The 23804-nt window shown below is 39.2% G+C and overlaps 2 protein-coding genes across 6 annotated transcripts in view; one reads left to right on the forward strand and one right to left on the reverse strand.

Annotated features, from left to right (window-relative positions):
- Positions 1-1820: 1820 nt before the first annotated feature.
- Positions 1821-21228, forward strand: LOC139763222 (uncharacterized). 2 transcript variants are annotated; one of them, XM_071689078.1, is made up of 5 exons: positions 1821-2059; positions 12466-12604; positions 13005-13186; positions 14697-15182; positions 17067-21228. In XM_071689078.1, the coding sequence occupies exons 2-5, from the start codon at positions 12475-12477 to the stop codon at positions 17421-17423; spliced, it is 1155 nt and encodes a 384-aa protein (XP_071545179.1). In that variant the 5' UTR covers positions 1821-2059; positions 12466-12474; the 3' UTR covers positions 17424-21228. The 2 variants fall into 2 exon arrangements, with proteins under 2 accessions (XP_071545179.1, XP_071545178.1); XM_071689077.1 differs by lacking the exon at positions 1821-2059 and adding an exon at positions 7045-7152.
- l(2)gl (LLGL domain-containing protein l(2)gl) overlaps positions 19876-23804 on the reverse strand; it is a 124377-nt gene continuing 120448 nt past the window's right edge. For 3 of the 4 annotated variants that reach the window (XM_071689067.1, XM_071689066.1, XM_071689064.1), the window contains one exon: positions 19876-22792. Coding sequence is in view for 3 of the 4 variants with exons in the window: in XM_071689064.1 (XP_071545165.1) it covers positions 22718-22792 (75 nt within the window). In the remaining variant the exon portion in view is untranslated. The other variant, XM_071689065.1, reaches the window with a different exon arrangement.

The raw sequence follows: 23804 nt of genomic DNA on the forward strand, positions 1-23804 counted from the left end.
AACCTTAAGATCCTCTGCGATTCTCCACCTTGGCATTAATCTGTCTGTCTTGAGTCTGAAATCATAACTGCTCGTCTAAGAGTTGTGAGTGTTCAGACAAGTCGTGTCTTGGCTCATCATAAAACACTGTCTTGGCCTTAGTAAGATGACACTGACATTTTCCATCCTGACCTTCCATTCATTGAGTTTCAACACCCACCACCTGACCCTGAGGTCAACAACTTATTACTATAGGGGTAATAATTACCCAGTTGCTTTTTACGTCAAGTACTGAATCCTGGTCATTTTGTAACAACACCACGACTCTTGAGGCAGCAAACACGATCCTATGAAGAACGTCAGGACACAAATCTCTAGGACAGCTGCTTGGAACCGGTGAACAGGTATTCCTTGGCGTTTCCTGCACCTTCGAGATTCTTAATGTACCTTTGGAGTGACCTCTAGTGTGAAGTGAAGCCTCCTCAGGGGCGGCTCATCGACATCAGTTCCCTGTTATCGTCCGGACAGTGGCCGAGTCTGGCGTCTCTCCTTGTCTGCACGGTCACCAGGATGGCACCAAGTGGCGCGTCCACCTACGGTGACACATCATAAACACGCTTTGTACCGAGCTGTGAGGTGAGGACGCTTCCTGCAGGGTGGCCGCCGCCGTGGGTGGACGAGGAACCACTCATGAAGGAGGTCAGCGACTGGTAGGTCGTCGGGATTCGATCTCGCATTACGTTTTGTGTTGTAGTCGGTTACAGGAAAGTGCCATAGGAAAATGTCCTAACGAAAACTAAATGAATAAATAAAGCAAATAAAAAAAACCCGTCTATTGAATCCAGGCAGCCATTAGGCTGCAAATACAGTTGAGGAATTACATAATTGGGGGGTCATAATAGTAACTAGTTAATTAATCACAAAACAGCTTAACATGAAGGAAGGGCTGAACACTTATAAGCTTGGATAAGAACATGAGTGAAGTCTGTTTACATTTTACAAACGTTTTACAGAACAAAATATATTCTTTATACATTATACATTTAGTGGTGATTAGTTAAAAATTAAGTGATATAAATTTACACATTGGTTTTAACTGCAGCAGGATTGTGTTGACATATATCATTTAATGGTGAACACCAGGTGATATAAAGTTGTATACTGGTTGAACTGCAGTAGTCTTGTGTTGACATGCATTAAGTAATTCACGGCGAACATGTCAAGTAATATAAAGTTACACAGTTGTTGAAAAGCGACAATACTGTGTTGACATGTAATATTTAAAGATGAACATTAAGTGATGAATATTCTACGTTGGTTGCGTTACAGTAATAAAGTAGTTCACACACAATCTGTGGGGAACACTATGCTATTTGCTTGCGTTGCTATGCGCTTCTTCATGGATTGTTTATGACATTCACAGCACTGCGCAGGTGTCGGACAGTTCTTGTGTCTGTACGAGTGCTGGCTCGAACCAAAGTGACTGTGATGAGGGACGTCGGTCATCGGTCAGTATGATGCTAGGGATGGTATATGTCATGGTGTCGCTGGGTCACAACTACAACGATCGGAGTGGCGAAGAATATGACAGCGTCATGTTGTTTACAACCGAGGCGACCGCAGCTCCGACATAATCCCCTCGAGAGACTCTCGCTGTGAGAGTTGCTGGTTCACTAGTTCACTGGTGAAGTTATCTAGTATGTATTTCCTTATCACAATCAGATTGATTGGAGATAGACATTCTTGTGTGATGACTGGTAGGTCCAGCCACATGTAATGCAATTATGAAGGAGAGAGAGAGAGAGAGAGAGAGAGAGAGAGAGAGAGAGAGAGAGAGAGAGAGAGAGAGTTCAGGTCGACTTGCTGACCCTTAAGCAGCCCGAGAGCGTCACTAACACACGTCCTAGCCGACCGAGACTTGGACGAGGTGTGTGCGCGCGAGCCCTCCTCAAACGAGACAGATCATCGTCGGACGACACAGGTCATCCTTGGACAAGGCAGGTCATCCTTGGACAAGGCAGGTCTTCCCTGGACGAGCTAGATCATCTTGGACAAGGCGGATCTACCTTGGAAGGAGAAGGTAGGTCTTTCACCGTAACATTAGCCTTGAACACATACAACAACTTCCGTAAGTTCCTACTTCAGTATCACACACCGAGGATCGCAACCACCAAACAATTTAGTTTGCCTCGTAGACAAAAAAGAGAAGAAAATGAGCACTTGATAGTACACTTAGAGCACCTGCAATATAGCACGACAACATAGCACTAAGAACACTTGGTAATATAGCACTTGTAACACCTGAGAGTATAGCACAAGGAAAACTTAACAGTATAGCACAGGAAACACTTGAGAAAACTGTTCTCGTTGCACGTATTACTTATTGAAATGCAATGTCATGTGACCAGAGGTCTTGGCTCAACTATACCTCCTTATTGTTTGTCTCGTTGTTCGTCTTTCTCTTCGTAGTTTCACTTCCTTGTACGTACTTGTTGTTGTAGTTTTTCAACATTTTCCTCATTTCTCTGTATTTCATCCTCTACTTAATCTTATCATTTCTATCCAAGCCATTAGTAACATCATATACTTTTACCATTATCAGTGACGCAATAATAATCATTATTACTATTGTTCACTGTCAATATTATCATTATCAAAGCGAGAGTAATACTAGTGGTGGGAGAAGTCATGCTGTTTCAGCTATCATTACGGTCATCCTCATAATGGTGAGGGTGAATACTGGCAGCCGCTCCGTGCACGACACCCGCTGCATGTCATCGTCATAACGTTCTTCGCCAGAACTCCCTAATTTAGTGAAATCTGTGATGAAAATTCAGGTAATGGTGTCAGGAAGGCAGTGCCTGCGTTCTTGTCGATCATATATATATATATATATATATATATATATATATATATATATATATATATATATATATATATATATATATAAAGCTGACTATTCTCGCCAGGCTACGTCTCTACATGCCATCTCCGGTGTGTCGATTATATACTAGACTTTCAGTAGCAGAGCGAAAACGGAAACGTTTACCAGATGAAAGGCAGCGCAGGGATACATTCAAGCGTGCGAAAGAATGTAAAGTATGACAAAGTTCTTTGTTGGTCGTGTGGAGCAATTGACATACCGAAGTGGCAGTTGACAACAAGTTTGAGGTCAGTTCAGCAGCTGTTTATTACTTCCTCGTGAACGGTGCGTCGTGCGCGATTATTATCAACGGACACTCGTACACTTCGCTGCTCTTGCGGAAGTCCAGACACTTCTTGCTGAATCTCCCTCAAACTTCATCTTCTTTTTTTCTTTTTTTCTCAACAGCCACGTTAGAAGATTTTCTCCAGCTGACAGACGAGAATGCATCAAATTTTACAATCCTGTTCACATTAGCTTCTTTCAGAAGGTAAATCGAAAACTTGTATATGAACATACACGTCATTGCTTCAATCCAAGTTTTCAAACACTGGATTCAAATAAGTCGAAAAAACATTTTGGAACTGGAATTTTTGGTATTATAAAGGTATTATGATAAGGCAAAAGTAGCGCAAGATAAATGATCCATCCTTGAGAAAATGAATCTTTACGCCAAAAAAATAAATAAATCTGGTTTTTGAACATAATACGAAACAACTGATACTGTGAAGAGAAAAGTTCAGGGTTGATCTGCTGCTGGGGTGGAGTGGCAATATAATGCATTCAGAGACGTGGGCATATTAAGGTACAGGAAAAACCATACGATCGGGATCATTCTCGATCCCACGTCACCAGTTATCAAGGGAAGTTCGCAAAACTGGTTCTCCCAACTCTCTAACTACCATCTGGACCTCATCCAATATCCATTACAGAAATAGCCAAGTCTGCCTCTAAGAAACTGGGAGTACTGTTTAGATGTCGAAACTTCTTTTCTTCTGCATAGATGCTCCGTTCAAACAAAGGACTGATTCGTCCTTGTATGGAGGGCAGCTACCTTCCCACATGGAGTGGTTCTAGCTCTGGATCCTTACTTGACCGAGTTGAGTAGAAAGTGATCCGACCTATAAACTCTCCCAGGCTGACTTCCAAACTTGACCATTTTGCCCTACGCTGCAATGTTGATTTACTTTCCCTCTTCTATAGGTATTACTTTGGTTTTTGCTCCCGAGAGCTGGCTGCTTGTGTGCCCCCCAACACTAGCTGAACCTCACAACACTCGGCAAGCTGCTACGTCACATAATTACTGCGTGACTGTAGGGAGCTCAAGGGTGGGCCGGTTTGATAAATGCTTCTTTCCCTACACCTCGAAGCTTGGGAACTCTCTGTCTTCTTATGTTTTTCCCAGTAACTATGACCTCTCATGTTTTAAAAGACAGATTTTTCATTTTTTCCAAAATTCGTAAATACTTTCCCGTCTCTTTTTTCCTTTTATAATCCTCTCTTTATTTCAATTAGGACCCAGCCTTGATGTGGACTTATGTCCCTGACTGGAGCCTCCGACGTAAAAACCAGAGCTCAAAAACAAGCTGTAATACCATCTTCGCCACCGTCACCCGCTGCTACCTGAGGTCCTTTATCCCTAAGTTGCAGTTCGGCACTGTAACCGCATCGAGGCCCTGCAAACCGCTATAAATAGTTCCACTCCCAACACTGAGAGCGTCATCAGTAATCGTATATCAACCTCACATATGTGTAAAGAATAACACATCACTCCCTGTCTACACTTTTTCTGTTTATCATAAGTATATTTTTCCCTTCAATTTCTGCCCTTGGCACAGTTTATTCAGTAAACTTTTAATCATTATTATAATTAGTCTTTATGTTCATAAGAGTAATATTTCTTTAATATCCACTCTTCCTTCTTTTCTTTTACCACTTCCGCTTACATTTTCTTTTGTTTCATATCATAAAGTAAATGAAAGCTTAAAGTCCACTTGCATTTTTTTCACAAATAATGTGATTAGAACTTTTCCCCAGCCAGATCTGTTGGACCCGCGGGGGTAGTAAAATCATACCACACTCCTGGCGGTAGTTTTAAGGTTGCGATCTCATACTTCAACTACCTGCCTCCAAGTCATGGGGAAAGCAAGCTTTAACAAAAGCCAGAGTCTAAAGTTTAACGTTCAAATGGCAAAGACCTGCAAATAAATCCATCTGGCTCTGCGTCAGACGATAGGTTCAAGCCTAGCTGATATGGACACCCGTCTACAGTAGTGTGTCGTTATGACCATAAAGCACCAGGGCGGATACTTCACTCAGCGATACTCTCACGGATTCTCGAAGTTGTTTAGTCACAAAGCGTCACTCAAGAGTTAGGCATTTTTTTTTTTTTTTCGTTCGGCTGTGTTCGGGGTCAGCAGGCTGCAGGTTCGCTTTCGATTGGGTCAACTGAGGATAAAAACTCGCCGGCCAGGCCACGGGAACTTTCTTTCTGCGACGTGCTGGTCTTGCTGCTCCTCTCCCGGCCACTGTCTTTTTCTCTAGTTATTCACTTCCTATCTCCTGGAGGGCAGCTGACGAAATGACACTCCTTCAGCTGGTGGAACAAGTTCCTCAAACTTACGATTTTCAGGCTTGAAGGTTTTCTCTTGACAAAAAAAACCATGAATGATTCCCATTAAAAATAATGTATATCGTATACAACATAAATCTACACATTTAATAAAAGTCCATAATGTAATGGACAAATGACTTTTTGTTCGACTATGACCACTGCATTTACCGTCAGCTACATCTGTCCTGGCAAGCCACAGGTGTGTGGATATTAGCACGACTGGAGTTAACTCACTGTCTGGCGAATTATACCGTTGAAATTCGACCCGTTATTAGCACTATAACATTTCCACGATAACCGGTGCATTCTTTGTTTTCAAGATTCTGGTTCGCACGATCGATTCAAGAGATTGTCGCTATGAATGAACGAGAAAAAACTGTAAAAAAAAAAGTAGAGAAAGTTGAAGGTGGAGGTTGATGGCCGTAAGCAAGCGTTAGACGCGTCGTCTCAACCATCACCTCCAGATGAGCCCAGACTCGATCGATTAACAGTTAAGAAACGAGAGAAATGGACGATCCTGAGTACTTGCTAGGATGCTCATCAGAGTTCCTTTATACCAGGTGTGCCATATGATGAGTCCCATCTCCCTACATCATACTTTCTCCTCTTACGCTCACACTCCCCTCTCCTTCCATCACTGTTCCTCCCCTACCACCTCTTACTATACCACTCCCTTATCCCTACATCCCTAACCCTATCTCCATTTAAACTACTTGCCATTCGTGTCGTCTGACGTCCTGTGTGGTAGCCGTGTCCAGGTCACATTCTGGCCTGGGTGTCCGTCGTGCCCAGGTCATGTTCTGGTCTATGTGACAGCCGTACTCAAGTCAGATTCTGGCCTGTGTGTGTCCAAGTCAGGTTTGGCCTGTGAGAAAAATATCCTTCAGTTAGACTTCTTTGTGGTAGAATGACTAGAAAATGACAAATTTTGAGACCTATGTAAAGAAAATAATGCATTATATTTACATAGGATTGTTAAGTAAATCACTTTTGATCCTGATAATCAAAGGATGTGATGATTTTTTTTCCTGGTGAGTTTTACACTTGCTGTCCTTAATTGTATTGTAAATTTATTAGTCATTACGTTAAGCACTATTGTGTATTCATGGTTCTTACACTATCATCATATGTTAACCTTTTAGCATGAGAATACAGGCTACGAACGAGTAACATATGCTAAAGTAAAAAGCTGATCATATACGACATCGGCATCAAATGAGCAACAGATGCTAAGGTAAACCGCTAACCATATGATACATCAGCATCACATGGGAACTGCCTACAAGACATTTTGACAGATGGCAGTCGGGGCGGCGGAAGCACCTCCCTCACAGCAGGTCGGGATGAAATTCATCATCACGCGCACACCCCTGAGCCTCTCGTCATAATAAAGTAGTAATTTGGTTCCGGAACGCTGGGGCTGGAAACAGGTTCGTCACGGGAGGTGGAGCTGGAGCCGGCGTGTGTGTGTGTGTGGTGTTAGTCGGTGGGGGAGGAGGGAGGGAGGGGTGTAGTGGACGAGGCTATATATAAGAGGTGGATCAGCCGGGCAGTTGCTGTTTTCTTGGCGAAACGCAGGTGTGAACTACTCAACCCAGGTTTTCTCTCTTGGACTACCATGTGGATCTGTATTGGGGTGAGTCGTTGGCGGTGGTCTGCGATCGTAGTCTGTGATCTGTGTCTCCCAGAGGGTGTTCCGTGCTCTGGGAAGCGTGTCAAGGGCACTGGAGTGCCCTGCGATCGAGGAGAGTTCAACGACACGGGTTGTTGGTCGGAACTCCAAGAATGGCGTGGAGTGTTCCGAGATACTCCGTGTTCCGTATGTGGCATGCTACTGAAACCTGTGTTCAGTGCTCATGAGACTGTGTTCCGTGCTCCTGCGATGGTGGTCAGTGACGATGGATTGTAGTAGGCGTTCTGGGCTGGATATGCGATGATGTTCATCGCTCCCTTGGTGCTCAGTGCTCTGAGATGGTGTGTAGTGTTCTCCGCTCCTGGTGTTCTGTTCCAAGGTCCTTAAGGTGATGCTCTATGACTGGTGGAGGGTATCTGGTGCTCTGTGCTCCTGAGGCGGGTGCTCTTAAAGTACCCTAAATTGCCTTACGTGCTAATGATAAGGTGTTCTCTGCCGAGAGCGGTAGTCGGTGTTCTTGTGGCCCGGAACCGAGTGCTGCAACCTAGCATGGTGTTCTGTATCGGTAAGACGGTGCTCTGCGCTCCGCTGTCCAGTCCTCCCAAGCACAGTAGCAGTCTTCTCTACCCCTTAGAGCTGTCCTGCGGTTCTCGAAACAGTGGTCTTGCGCGTTTTATTAGTGAAGTCTGCCGTTCTTGCATACGCCCTTATGCGGTGGAAACTGTTCTTCTGAACATCTGAACTTCGTGGGGGGTTAATCTTCCCTCCCGAGTAACTGAGCTTTCTAAAGTTAATCTCTGTAAGGAAGACAGTCAAGAATTGGAAGAGGGGAAAAAAATAATGGTGGCGAATAAACAATTCATTCACTGGATTTCATGAAAGCATTTTTGGACGGCACAGGGGTCCCGGGTTCGATCCTGGCTGTTGGAGATTTGTATGTTGCATGAAGGTGCGCGTTTATATGCACTTTATTCGTATATATATATATATATATATATATATATATATATATATATATATATATATATATATATATATATATTGGGGTTAAGCATCCCTAAATTGATTAGCCTAATCCTAAGTGTTCTACCATACATAGTCAAGGAACTAATCTGTCAATATATATTCCACGAGTGATCTGAATGGCTGTGGAACGAATCCAAGGTAAGGCGATAATAATATCTATTTACCCAAATCCAATAAGACTACATTTTGTCTTAATATAACATCCTTCGAAAAGGCACTGACATCAGCTGTACCTGAGCGTTCTAGCGTACCTTAGCTAAGCTACAATATCCGTCCAAACGGTACTCACAATGAGCACCCTGCTGTGCCTTAGTCAGGTACAATATCCGGGTACCCTAGTCGTTACTTCCGGGTGACGGTACGTTCGTGCATGCCTGGCCAGCTAGCCACCAGACCTGTTCTAGTAGCTGACCTTCTTGGGGATGGCGACTTGTTGAAGGCAAGCGACCCGCGTTAGACGACGTGTCTGAGGCAGTCACCCCTTCCTCAAACAGTTGACCGATCTAAGGCAGTTAACTCGAGTGAAGTATTCGATCCACTGGCAATGATGTCAGTGGGTCGACTGGCGACCCCGTTTCCCCTAAGCACCGTGTGTGTGTGTGTGTGTGTGTTGACCTGCGTGGAACAAGAGCCGCAGACGAAGGTCGACATCGTTAAAGCTTTTACTTGTTTGTGTTAGTTGTGGGGAGTACGATCTGCTGGCAAGTAGTGAGATGCTTCCGTTTTTCCACCGTAGTCTACGAAAAGACGACATTCTGGCGGTAAAATTATACTTTTTGGTCTTCGAAAAACTGAATTTTCTTTAAAAAAACGAAAGTGAACGTGATCTTTTTGTTCGTTGATTGTTTTTCCAGACTGCAACTGGATGGTCGGTCTTGTAATCAAATATGGGAAAGTTCAAGAGGATCTTGTCTGCTCTTTTGTATAACATGAATGTTTGACTGTCCTATAGGAAACTGGGGGAGTTTCTTCACCACTATATGCCAGGGTTAGACTCTACTGAATAAATTGCAAATGCTTTCTTCTTCCTTACTGTAATCAGGGATTTGGCCCGTCTGGGGCAGAACATGGCAGCTTCACTCCGTGTGTCACTAACTAGTGTTTGTGGAGGTGTTTTATGGACACTATACACATCACTGTGAGTTGGGAAAGGTCAATTCTTTAAGACAGAAGACTTCAGCTTAAGGGCCACCTATATTTTAACAACTGGAAGGAGATGTTCGCACCTCAACGTTACCAGTAATTCCCATATAATGAATCAGTTCAGTCTGATCCATGTACAGAGAGGAACGTGCTAATAATTGGCCCTAATATGTGGGGCCTGATTGTGGATAATTGATATGACGCACAGTCGATGAAGTTCAACCTGAGTAGTGTAAAGAAACAAGGATGGGTCACAGGAAAAAAGGCCCCACTAAGAATATCATGAAGCGGGAAATAAGATGCACGAGAGGATGACTTGGGAGTCGACATCACCCCTAACCTGCCATCAGAATTCCACCTCAGGAGAACAGTTAATGAAACCAACGGTCTGTTCACGAACATTAGAACTGCATTCAGGGTCATGGACTTGGAAACATTCAGCAAGCTTTTCAGAGCCTGTATAAGGGCAAAACTAGAATGTGATTATCAAGTGTGGTCAATGTACCTACGGAAGCATAAGAGCAAACAGAAAAGATGCATAGGGTGGTAACAACGATAATACCGGAAATAAGAAAGCTAGTTGCAGGGAAAGGCTTAGAAGCCTTAAATCTACCCACCATCAGAGAAGAATTCGGGGTCATCTGATCACAACCTTCATTTATCAACCAGGCTGATGAAGCTGACAGTAAGCAGTTGTTCGGAAGATATTGGGATTGAACATCCGGAAGCCATAACATGAAATGAAAGAAAACTGTTATAAAAGATGTACAGAAGTATCTTTACTATATAACAATGTATAAATGGATTAAACTGAAGAAGGAAACAGCAAATATAGATATCATACAAAGGTTACAAAGTTGTGATTAGGAGGCATATGATCGCAGAACGCAAACATAATCACCTGCGGTGAGGGCACCGCTACAAAAAGCGGGTAGCCTAACGTTACATAAGGTGGTGTGGTGAGCAGCTTACCTGGTCATTGTCCTCTCTGTTGATGCCGGGGGCGCGACCGTTTAGAAGGCCAGCTGGGCTGGTTGTGTGACCAGCCACCTGAACCAGGTCAGTAGGACAGCACGGATGACACAGCTTCAGCACTGTATCTAGATTGTCTTTCTGGAGATACGCCTCATTCATATATATATATATATATATATATATATATATATATATATATATATATATATATATATATATATATATATATATTCCCCCATACATATTCGCCTTATCCCGCGTTAGCGAGGTAGCGTTAAGAACAGAGGAGTGAGCCTTAGAGGGTATATCCTCACTTGGCCCACCTCTCCGTTCCATCTTTTGGAACATGCGAAACGGGAGGGGAGGATTTCCAGCCCCCCGTTCCTCCCCTTTTAGTCGCCTTCTACGACACGCAGTGAATACGTGGGAAGTATTCTTTCTCCCCTATCCTCAGGGATATATATATATGTATAGAGTATACTTGATCGCCATTTCCCGCGTCAGCGAGGTAGTGCCAGGAACGGGATGGCCTTGACTAGGGCCTCAGCTGCCTGTGCAAAAAAGAAAAAAAAAAAAAGTAACATTTGGGGAGTAATCTTATCCAACCCCCTTCCCGCGGGCTGGCCATGGGCAGGGACGCCCACCTCCCTGAGGTAGACTTGCTACCCTGCTACCCAATCATCGGATTTATAGGATTGACATGATCTTGCGAGCATAGAAAGTCTAACTAATTAATCTATACAAGATTTTGTCATTAGTGACTTGTAAAAAAAATCTACAAGAATACTTCTGTAAAGAAGGAAAAGTTGTCTAAACAGTATAGTGCCATTTCCACCCGTCAATGAGCACAGAGCGCCATGAAATTTCTATCTAAACTTCATAAAATAAAATATTGTGGGTTATTCTCAAGATACAGAACAAATGTTTTATGAAAAAGTGTTTACTGGTTCGTCAAATGTATTACATGTATACAAAAATGTTTCGAATGTATGTGAGCTTGTTTTACACAACGTCCATCAACTTTTTTGCTCATTAAGCCACGAAACGTGACACATTTTATTTATAATTATTTGCAAAACTAACTTCGTAAAACAAATACCTGACATTTCCCATCACACTTCCGAACGCAGCGTGTCACTTCCAGAAGCTCTGCATAGGAGGTTGTAGGCATGGCTGCTCATAGATTACAAATTGTAATTTAAGACAATTTATATGTGATAACAAATTTCGTACTACACAGACTATGGACTTAATACTAGACAATAATTGTGGTGGTACATTACACATGTGCTAATCGCAGCACAGCGCTCAGTCGCCCTATACAGATCATAATTACGGATATAACCACATCGCGGACCTGCCTCCTGGCAGACTATTGTCACGACTCTACGTAGGGTGAAATCGTAGCTCTGTTCAACTCTAGGTCATCACACTGAGCAGGTTCAAGTTTTTGCACGCGTAATAAAGGTCATCTATGGTAGGTAAGTTTTACAGTCACCCATACTACAACTCTGTAGTGTGTCGAGCTCATTTGAAGGCGCAGTGGGTCGATCAGAACAAGATAATATTTGGAAAAAATTTGACTTTTCTAGATGTTTTAATCGTTGCTAAGAATCTTTCCTAGTTTCGATATGCTACAAAGAACAGCTGGAGACTAGACGTGTGCAAATAATGCCGTTTTCATATCTTCAGTTGGTATTCAATGCCCATACATTACTGCTACACCATCTTGACGTTCAACATCCCTATGGTCAAAAATATTGCTCAAGTGAACGATAAATCTAATTCTCTGTCCATTGCCACCCATACCGCTCATCATCTATCAACATTCAACGTTCTAGCTGGGTTGTGTTTATCATCCTTTCATTTCATTTACTGTATATTCCATTGTCAGTTTTGTGTTGAATCGATTCTTGGAATCGTTAGAACGGTAAACTACATATTGCAGTTCCCAGTCTGGGTTGTATATACAGTAATACCACCAATAACTAAAAGGTCTGGCTTATACGAAAATGACTCTCGATGAATAGTTACAGCTACCGTTCAAATCAATATAAGTATATATCTTAAATGACCCATGAAGGTGATTTGTTTACCCGTACATTGTATATGCCATCAGTATTAACTTTTCACATTACATTACCAACAATAATGAAAGGTTGTCATCGGCAGGACCGGCGGATGTTGCTGTTGTTGCCACTTGTGGCGTTGGCGGCGCTAGCCGTCCAAAGTGCTCCTACCACTGACGAAGGCCGGGACCTCGGCTGGCTTCGGGACCTTACCCTGGGGCAGCATCCTGATGTGAACCCAGGTCAGTGTCCATCTGTTGACGGAGACTCTCTCTAGCCAGTATGCTTCTTTCAGACCATCTGTTATGTACAACTACGCACTTAGCAACATCTAATTACCCTCTCCTCTAGTAAAATGCAATTTCAGAATTTTATCTTAATAGCAATGTAATTGGATGTATAGTATGATAAGTTAGAGCTAACTTTACATTGTACTACCATCAGATCTGTAGATTGATGTTTTTAGTCGAGAATTATGTTGTGGAAAGTAATATTCTTTATAAAAAATTTGAAAATTACCTACTTTCCCAGCATGAACATTTATACTTGAATATGCTTACCTACTACAAGTGCAACATAAATCTTAATCAAAGTTCAATCCTCACGCTGATCTGACCTGACCTGACCTGACTTGACCTACAGCCGGGATGGAGCCTGAGGAGGAGCTGCACGAGGAGGGACGCAGACGGAGTGACAAGGTCAAAAGTCGCAAGAAAAAGCCATCCAAGGTCTTGAAGGACCAGCAGGACTCAGCGCACATTGCAGCCTCGGGCAACTTTGAAGTAAAATTGCCTGGTGATAAGGGCGACCTCACGGGCCATAATGTGAGCCGTGTGCATGTGTCGTGTGTAGGAGACAAACCGATATTGTCGTATGAATAGACATAGATCGTCACACACATGAGGATTGTTCTATAACTGATTAACTACAGATGTAACCAATGGGGCTCCAGGGAGCCATATAATTTAGTAAGACACACATGAAGGTCGTTTAGAAGGTACTGAATATACTTCATTCAACAGAAGGTCACAACATATTAATCGTTGTGGAACAAAATGAAGTCAAAGTTTACTGCGTATCTTCTTACGGTGTATTGTTAGCTCATGTGTTTTAACTTACCAATATGACCTACTGACTTACCATTATGATCTGCTGACACACCAGTATGACTCACTGACTTATCATTCAGAACTTCCGACTTACCCTTATGACGTCTTGACTGACTATTATACCGACATACTTCTATGACCTGACTTTCATGACCTACTGACTTACCATTATGACCTAACATACCATCACACCTACTGACTTACTATTATGACCTGCTGCCTTACATCATGACCTGGTGACTCATATCATGAACTACTGACTTACATCATGGTCTTCTAACATCATTACCTACTAACCTACTAACTCCTTAACGATCTACTGACTTGCCATTATGACCAACTGACTAACTAAATCACTTACCCTCCTTCTCCAATAACATTTTCTTTTCAACCTTCTAGCTCTTGCCTCAAGTTGCCCTGCCAGTGGAGAAGTGCAGATGTTTACAAGTAGATGGCTGTGTTTCAACATCATAATGCTGTCAGTTCCATCATGACCTGTGACAAAGAACACAACTAAACTCAGTTCAAAATGCTGCAAAGTTTGGAGTGTTGTAAGGTGGATACTGCCTTCTCTTTCATTAGACTACTTAAAAGAAGAAAACACTTTCCCAGCAAATCCTTGTGAAGCCATCTTTTTCCAACCTGACCCATTACACTACTGGTTCTCTCCAGAATCCTTTTGAAGCTAGTTCTTTCTTCCTAGATCCCTCTCTGCCATCAGATCCACTCTTCTCTTAGTAAAGCTTAGTAAAATAGCCTACCTTTCCTTAGAACTTCCCAAAGCCACTGTCAACTCCCTAGACTCAAGAAATCATTTCTCCCCTCTGACTCAAATAAACCAAACTATCTTGTCTCCAGAAACTTTGTTCCCTGCCTTCAGTAAAGCCCAAACACCAACAAAACCAGTCTTTTACCATAGGTCCATGAAGATTATTCTCATTTCTCTGAAACCTCTTAAGACAACTCTTTTCCCATAAACCCTATTCACCTAAGACCCCATTAAAGCCACAGTATTTATCCTAAACAACTATCAAAGCAATAACCACCCCAGACCTCATTATATCAATCATATTCATTTCAGACCCTACTAAGGCCACCTCATTCAATCTAATCCGTGAGAAAGCTATACTATTCCCTATAAAGACACTTTTCTATCTGAGGACTGCAATGAAATCACTAATTTCACACCAGACTCAGCTAAAGCCATCCCTCTATTTCTCCCCAGGCTCCAATACTGGCTGTTCCTGAAAAGCCCCTGATACAGGTCCCGATCCTTGCCATACAGAAGCCGGAGACAGTGGAAGTGCCTGTCAGCATTCCAACATCCCCATCAGTGTGGAGCTGGATCAAAGGTATACTTCCCACATGGAGCTGGAGCCCTTCGTCTTTAAGTGTGGCTACACCTCAGATCAGCCATAGTAACCTCAAGCCTCAGGTCAGCCAGAGCAGCCCCACACAGCATCTTAGCACCCTCAAACCCCAAGCCACTCTGACCAAACCTGTACCTCAGTTTACTCTCTTCAAGCCTCAAGTCAGTCTGAGCAACCTGCTGCCTCAGTTCAGTGCTTTTATCCCAACACAGGCACCAATTGTGGAGGAACCAATCCAGGTGCCGCCAGCACATCAGCCGGTGTCTTCGCCTACCACGTCAGAAGTGATGGTGCTACGCTACCCTGAGTTTATCAAACACATTGGGAGAGGCATAAGCAAGGTAAGAATGAGTAGATAAAATCTTTATTTACCCAAGTAAAACATGAAAGGATGATGAGATGGGTTATTGACATGGAGAGGGCATATACTGACTGACCTGATCAAAACTATATGATCATCAAGTGAGGAGAACATACTTATTTGCTAACAAAAAAAGTCATGAATATAGTGAATATGCAAGTATGAAGAGATGAATATACATTTATAATCTCATGAGATCATATAGTAGCACATGTAAGAAACATTTAATTAGGTATAAGGAAAACAAATGGAAGACTTGGTATGCAAATGCTTGAGATATGATAATTTCTTTGTACCTAAATGAAAGAATGCAAAGGCACTGTGAATGTACATTGGAGCTCATGATCATGTGTAAGATAATTACAATATTATACAGTTTGTGAATATATGTCATTTTGTCTAGCATTAATATAATGGGTTTTGCTCATGTCAATTTTACCTCTTTTAAGGAAAACGCCTGGAATTCTTTGCAGCTCTAGTGCCGAGTTCCCTTTTAAGTTGATATTTTGCCTAATTTATATTGATATGTGATACCTATAATTGCATTCTCATAATAATGATGAAAACTTTCATTTCTTTCTTTCTTTGTGCTGAAACCTGACCAATAATGATCAGTTAACATACTTATACTGATAGAGTCATCTTCAAATCTTTTTTCTGCTTTAAAAAGTTGTCTCAAATTTCTAACTTCTGTTCATAGATGAGAATATTAATTTTGGGTAATTTTCAATGCTGTGCTTTCTTTTCATGCATTATATGTTATTTGTCAACACCTATTTTTTCATCAAGCTTTTCTCTCATTTCTTTACTGCTAATCTATTCTCGTTTCCATTCTATTTTCTGTCTTGGCATTTTTCAAATTACACTATTTTTCTTTTTAGTTGGTATTGATACTTTCACTCTTTGGCTTAATTGTTGCATTTACATTTATATCTCCATCTTTGAAATCATTCCAATTTGTATACCCAAAAGATTGCAGTCATGATCCATGTTGTTCAGTCTAGTAATGTCTTCTACTGACATATTTTATTTTTGTCTATTTCTATTTTATGCTGAGGCATTATGATCTAAAATGCTTGTTATAATAAATTTTATGTCCTAGAAAAATGCCACATCACTTTTATATAAGGAAAATTTATCATATTATTTCCTCTTTCCAGTTTAAACACTTTGCATGCCTTTGCTTTTTGTATACAGGTGTTATAGTGCTGCAGATAACCACTGGCCTTAATTTGTATTTCCTCAGCTTGACACCCATGTTTTCCTACTCAACAGTCTACACTCTGGAGAAGATTGTTCCTCTTACATACTACATTCCACATTTCCTGCAAAAGCTGGGAAGATGATGTACAATTTGTTGTATTAGCACTACACAGAGTTCATCTCTGTCTTTCGATATCCCTGCTGGAATGTATAAAATCTTATCTGTATGCCTAACTGCCGTTTAGATCCACACCAATTTCTTTAGATCTTTTGCAAAAGTCACTTTGCTTATATCTTCAGTTCCTGCCATGTTCAATAACACTTTATGTTTAGATTCTGAAACATCTACATATGAAATTACTAATGCATCAGTAATTGTTTTACTTACACAGAGGCTCGCTATCTGTAAATTCTTTCCATGATGACACCCTTTTTCTTTAATTTTCGTTTTGACTGAAATTTTCTCTTCACTCTTGATTGCTAAATTGCTTTATTTCTATAGGAAATATTTTTTTTCATATTATTAGCTGATTCTTCCTCCGTTTACTTTCAAACTGACACAACTCCTTTTGATTATTTTGAATTGGCTGATCACTGATTTCTTTTTTCTTCTTAAGAGAGGTAGTTAAAGTAAATTTCACTGAGTAGTGTTCATCCGCAGGTGTCTAATGCCGTGAAGACCTTTGGTCTGGAGATGTCTCAGTCACTGGCAAACCAGTTTAATCTCCATTCAATCCCCACCAAGTTAGGAGCTGGGGTGGCTGCTCTTATTCCACTGAAGGATGAGTCTGATACACAACAGCACCATGGCACCTTCAGTGTGCCTGTACCCTCCATCCAGAAACCTGTTCTTAGCAGTGGCTTAAATCTAGGTTCCCTCTTCAATAAAGGTTCAGGAGTCTCTGTATCAGGATCTGCCTCTGGCTCCATCTCAGTCTCTACTGCAGACTCTCATAATCTCCATAAAGGGGGAACCCATAACACCAAAACAAGTGTAGTTGTAGATAGTTATGTCTGAAGTAAGCTGTAGGATTAAGATTGCACCCACCTTCAGTATTAAAAATTATCTAATAGAATAATGGAAACAAATCATTCCTCCAGTACTATTATTGTCTGTAAACTTACGTGAGTGCTTCTATGTATACTCCTTTCCTTATACAACACTGGCATCTGGAAAGGAGTGATACTCAATGTATTCCATCAGCAAAAATATAATAATTACACTTTATAATTCAAGATTTCCAAAAGTTCTGATGGGAAGAAATAATTTCTGAGATGAAATTCTTCATATGCTCTTTACTGTACTTGGTGCTTATGCAGCACAAACTCCAGTTCATGCAATATCATATGAAACCACTTAACTCACTCTGATTTCTGCTATGACTATCCTGCACAAACTCTCCTTTGTGCTAATTTACCTGTCCTTTAGAAAACTGTCATAATCTATGAATACCTCAGATAAATGCCCAGTAACATAGGCTTTTATTCATTGTGAACAAAGATTAGATGGACATTTTTCACATGTAATCTCCAAAATGACAAATCATAACTATTATCAAAAAAAAAAAAAAAAAAAAAAAAAAATCAACCTAAATGAAATACTGAGGTATTGTTACAGTTGAGTAACAATAACTCAGTTGTACAGCTAAGTCAAACATTATGCAGATTGTAAAAATATTAATCTAATATAGAGTAAAACAGCTTGTAAAGCAGACCTAAATTATTGCAAAAAATAGCAAGTAAACCTACAAAAAAGTGTAAATCATAGTTAATTTCAGACATTATGGGGAAATCACCTCTTTCACAAATCCTTTTCTGAAGAACATTTACTTTAATAAATCACGTCTTTCAAATATCACAATCATACAAATACAGAGCTATTCATTTTGTTTATTTTGGTAATCAAATAAAGTTTGTCGTATTACTGAAGAGGAAGGTGGGTGGACCTCTCTAACTTCTGCAATTCCGAGGAAAAATAATTCTTAACTTTTCAGTAACTTATCTTTACCCTGCAAAAAGAATTTTTGTATTTCTTCAAATAATGCTTCACCATACCATGTCGTATTTAAAGAAAATTTTTTATATTTATGGTTTAATTTATTGTATTTATGTTGGCCAAAATGGTATCCATGTATTGTTCAGTTTGTGTGCAGGGCTGGATTTCCCATTGCACCAAATACGCTAAAAGTAGGACCCCAAGACAATAGCAAATCCAATTAGCAGGTTTTGCCTATTATTGTTGTCTCTGATACACCAATACACGTAGTTCTATTGAAAAATGTTATTGTACTTAAATGGGCCTTCAGTGGGTTCAAGCAGACATATTTCAGATCTGTAATGAATAAGGCAATTTCAAATGTGTGATAATAGTAAATCTGGCATAAGCCACCTTTTGATCTTAATCCGGTCCTACCTATACATATTTATTAAAATCATTCATACTCTTATGATGTTATTTGTTATTTATGATTTGTTGACAAATGTTAGATATTGTTTGTAATTATATCTTGTTTTATATATATTAAAACGAATAAAATACATATTTTGTATGTTTATTTGGCTTTCACGTATAATATAGTAGGTAAACGGAAAAAAGAAAGAAGTGTGTGGTATGCAGAAGGGAGGTGATGGGCTTCTAATAAAGGGTGACGAGTGGTGGGATGACAAAGTTGTTTGTGAAAGAGAGAAGAGAGTTAAGTGGGTATCACTTGCTGAAAGGGTTGTGAGTAACTGGGAAATATATAAGAAAAAGTGGTAAGAGGTCAAGAGGTGGGTGCAGGGGCTGAAAAAGAGAGTAAACAAGAGCTGGGTTGAGCAAGTATCAGCAGACTTCTGCGAGAATAAGAAAATATTTAGGAAGGATGTTAATAGTACGAGAAAAACAAGAGAGCAAATGGAGCATTAATAAAATGTACGGATAGGAAAGTGGTAATATGCAGATATAAGGAGACTAAGAGATGGAGTGAGTACTTTGAAAAACTGTTAAATGTTTTTCATGACAAGTTGACAGAGGAAGGGGTTTTTGATGTGAAAGGTATGCAAGGCAAAGGAGTCATGGCACGTGGTTTGATACATGAGAAGTGATGATGAAACCCTTGCATATGATGAAGTTTGGCAAAGCAGTTGAACTTCTAGTGAACATGGGTGACTGTATTGTTGATTAGTTATGATTTTCAAAGTGAGGAACACGAGAATAAGTAGTGCCATTGTATTAAGGCAAGGGATACAAAAGTGAACATTCAAATTACAGAGGCATAATTTTGGCGAGTGTATCTGGTAAGTTGTAAGGGAGAGAGGGGGCACACACAGAGCATCAGACTAAGGAGGATCTATGTGGTTTCAGGGGTGGTAGAGGATGCATGGATCAGGTGTCTGTTTTGAATGTGTGAGAAGTATTCTTTCTCCCCCATCTCTACAGAAAAAAAATATACATATATATACATATTACTTGGAAAGTGAAAACCAAAAAACTTGTAACAGATGTAATATTTATTGACCTGGTAGAAATAGAAGGCAACAACTGAACTACGTAATAGGCTATTGTATGAAATATTCTTGAGATCCAAAACAGCAGCAATTAAGGTCAACACACAGCATATCAACAATAGAGCCTCCAGGTAAAGAAAATCAGTCATCATATAAATATCACATTTACCCTGCATGACTACACAACATTTTTTACTAAAACAAAATCATGTTCTAGAAACTATAAGATGAGTGACCAAAGGCAACTTATAATAAGACATTAATGTTTCAATTTTGTAAATTCAGCAGATAGTCATGTAGTCAAATAGTCAAACAGCAAATGTGAAATACTGAATTATAGAGGAACATGCCAGCAACGTCATCAATTCTACCATTCGGTAGTTCATGAAAAGGTTAAATGGAAAAAAATCCATAATTTATATAAAGTGGAGGCCTGTTAATGCCAAAGGTATGTTTTGGGTACATTACAAACTTGGGACAATGAAGCTACCTCAAAATAAGTTTTAACTGTATCTGGCATAAACATTTAAAACACAATCCATAAGTAAACTATGTAAGTCAGCAACAACTTATGATAAACAAATCCCTAAAATCTTATCCCTCATGTAGTAACAGCTGGCCTATGACAAATAAATTTACAATGATTACATGGAAGAGTTGCAAAAATAATGACGATATTGACTGATTGAAGTATAAACAGACACAAAAGAGTATACTAGTATATAAAATATTCTTGGAATGTTGTCAGCTCTGCAGTACTGTATATTAAGAAGGGGCAGTGTATTATACATTCATTAACTGTTAAGTCACATCTACAATATTTAGAGAGCTATGCTTGTGACTCCTCTTATCTTATGAATTACTAAGTTGCCATGAAAATAGAACTTAGCCCATTATATTGAGAATAACATAATTTCCAAATCCTGAAAATTATTTAAGTATTCACATAACATGTTTTATGAGCAGTTAATCTTAATAATATAATTTTCCAGTATCATATCTCCTAAAGTGATTAACACAATATCATTCCCAAAATTAAAATCAGTTAAAGACTGAGGAAGTAGCCTGGTCACTGGTTTTACCAAAGTTATAAAAAGAATAAGAATAACAAGATTAATGCCCACCTTTTTTTACATTCTTTTTGGCTCCCAAACTGATTATCTAACCACCACCATAAGTGATACTGCAGACTTAAGAGTAAATTGAACTGAAGTTACAACTCATTTAATACATAACAAGGGGTTACTACAAAATAATTTAAGCAGACGATAATATACAAAATGAGGATTATTTTGTAAACCTTACCATAGCATACAGAATGTGGATAAGAAGAATGTCCTTATCTAACAGATGTCCTTTCTAATAAAAGAAATATATATACCTCTACTCTCCATAGAGATGTACCAAGTATTTGTTACAAATAAGAACTGAAAATTGCTAGAAAAAGGAAACTGCAATTAAAATTAAATTAACCTGCCATGTAGGATGACTGACATATTTTTACACATGATATCTATGAAAATTCAGTACATTGGCCATATATCATTCCATCACCCATCTGGATTCTTCAACAGTTGCATATGGAACTTTAATTCAATATGTACAATCTACTTTAAATATGCATGCAACTGAAGAACCACAAATTTAGGCCAAAAAAAATATGGCCGAACTGTACTTTAAATAAAGAGCTGCCTATTAAAATTACTCATACGAGCTCTACATCTCTGAAATCCCTATAAAAAGTATAAACAGTGCCTGTTTTCCTTTTAATACTTTTAATATAGAAAAATATAAATCAATGTACTATATATGGATAAGTACATGGCCTGAAAGCACTACCAAGTATATTCTATCTAATGGAGTGAAATTTCTCCCCTATACATTCTGAAGACAATTTTGCCTTCAATCTTATTTATATGTCATATTCATACTTACCTGGAAATCCTAACATCCACTTTCAGCAAGGGGCCCCATTCAAAATCCTCTTTATGCGACGATGCACACATGATTACAACCATATGTACATTCATATCTAAGATCGTATTTTTAATTGCATGATCTAGTTAAAAAGTTAACCATTCTATTTATCTTTCAGCTAATATTGAATAATTCTGTCAACAACAGTTAGGTATGGCATTAGGTCTGTAAAACAGAACTCTGTGTCAAGTATGGGAGTACATGCTATGGCAGCAAGCCCTCTGACGAAAACTACATAGACTAGTGATTAAGCCCCTATGAAGTGTGTGCAACAAAAACAAACAAAAACAAAAAAAAAATTAAAAGATCAGTTGGGGACATCATGATGCATAGCCAATCTGATAAAAAATTATCTATAGTAACTTAAATCAATGGTATAAATAAATTATGAATTAACTTAAAATATATGGATGGCATGTAATTCATTAAGTAAAATAGGTGAATTCTAAAACAACTGTGTTAATACACTCTGAATCAAAACAAATGTTCTACATAGAGTAATGGTGCTGATCTTGCATATAACAGTGCACATAATATACACTTCATCACTAAAGTCATTATAAAATATGTTAAACACATAGTTCTTGTATGAAGATAAAGAGATTCACACTTTATACACAAAGCACATAATGCACGTTCAGATATTTGCAACCCACTTGTCTTTGAGACATTAAATGCATTTTGACTAAATCGCTGGTCAACCTGAATGCCACAGATTTTAATATGATTCAAAACTTTCAGCCAAGAGCAGCCTCTTGCAAATCAGTGTTTCTAAGCATTTATATCCAAATATGTCAATCCCACACAAAAAAATGATTATGCAGAATTTCCTCCACATGCTTGTATGGTTTATTCATCATTCTTGATTCTGGGTTCTTTGCTGAAAAAGGATTCTGCCTTTGCTAACGGTGCTCGTATCTTAATCTGAAAATACAACATCTGGTAAACATGAATTTGCCATTCACTCATTTTGCATAACATGCATTATCACTTTTGACTATCTTCTAGAAGTATTGTGCATATGATGGACTCTTATACTTTAACATCAACCACTTGGACAATCATTAATCTTTAAAGTTTAAATTATAGTACAGCTACACTACATTTACTAGCACAGTGATTTTACAAAGTAAAAAAAAAAAAGATTATGTGGCAGGTCTGTACATTAATTCAATCAACCATAAATGCAAAACCCAGTCTTTATTACATTATGCAACTGGACACTAATAAACCTATGATAACTTTTTAAGCAACGTTGGTGCCAGTTTAAAAATATGCTCAACTACTTTCTTGTGAAGTATGAAAAATGGTAGCTATAATGTCATACTCACTGACTGTTACTGTAGTAGTTAACACAAGGCAGACGTGAAAGAGAAGAGAAAAAATTGGTTAGTACAGTCTGCTTTCACTGGAAAAAGCTCTTTAGTTAAGTTTCTCTTCAAAACCAGCATTATCAAGTGTGTATAACCTTCCCATTAAGCTAAGCAATTAGGAACTATGGTATACAGAAAGTGTGAAGTAATATTAAACAAATCAAAACTAAATGGTGTTTCAGTAAGTCCTTGTCTTCTGGGCAATGCAAACATCCACAGAAGGGCTTTTAAATGTTGATGGCCTGTATAATCTCCCCTATTAATTTCTGTAGAAAAAAATCATGCACCAAAAGAAAGAAAGCAACATGGATATTCTAAAATCAACTAATTACAAGTTAAGAAATCACAAACCCTATTCTGTACATGAACTCTTCATTCAGTATTTCCTAGAATGAAATCAATAAAATTAAACTGTTTTAATATCAAAACATTCTACCTTATAAAATCTACAAAATTTAACTGTTTTAATATTTTAATATTCTATCTTATAAAATTTACATGTATCATACTTAATAATCCACATCAAGCAAAAAAGGGAACTTTTAATTTCACAGGTAATGATT

This window comes from Panulirus ornatus, chromosome 46 (assembly GCF_036320965.1).
Source record: "Panulirus ornatus isolate Po-2019 chromosome 46, ASM3632096v1, whole genome shotgun sequence".
Lineage (NCBI taxonomy): Eukaryota > Metazoa > Arthropoda > Malacostraca > Decapoda > Palinuridae > Panulirus > Panulirus ornatus.

Coding starts and splice junctions, on each gene's coding strand:
- LOC139763222 (XM_071689077.1), top strand. Junction 12,605..13,004: donor GCATCCTGATGTGAACCCAG/GTCAGTGTCCAT, acceptor CTTGACCTACAG/CCGGGATGGAGCCTGAGGAG. Junction 15,183..17,066: donor TTGGGAGAGGCATAAGCAAG/GTAAGAATGAGT, acceptor GTTCATCCGCAG/GTGTCTAATGCCGTGAAGAC.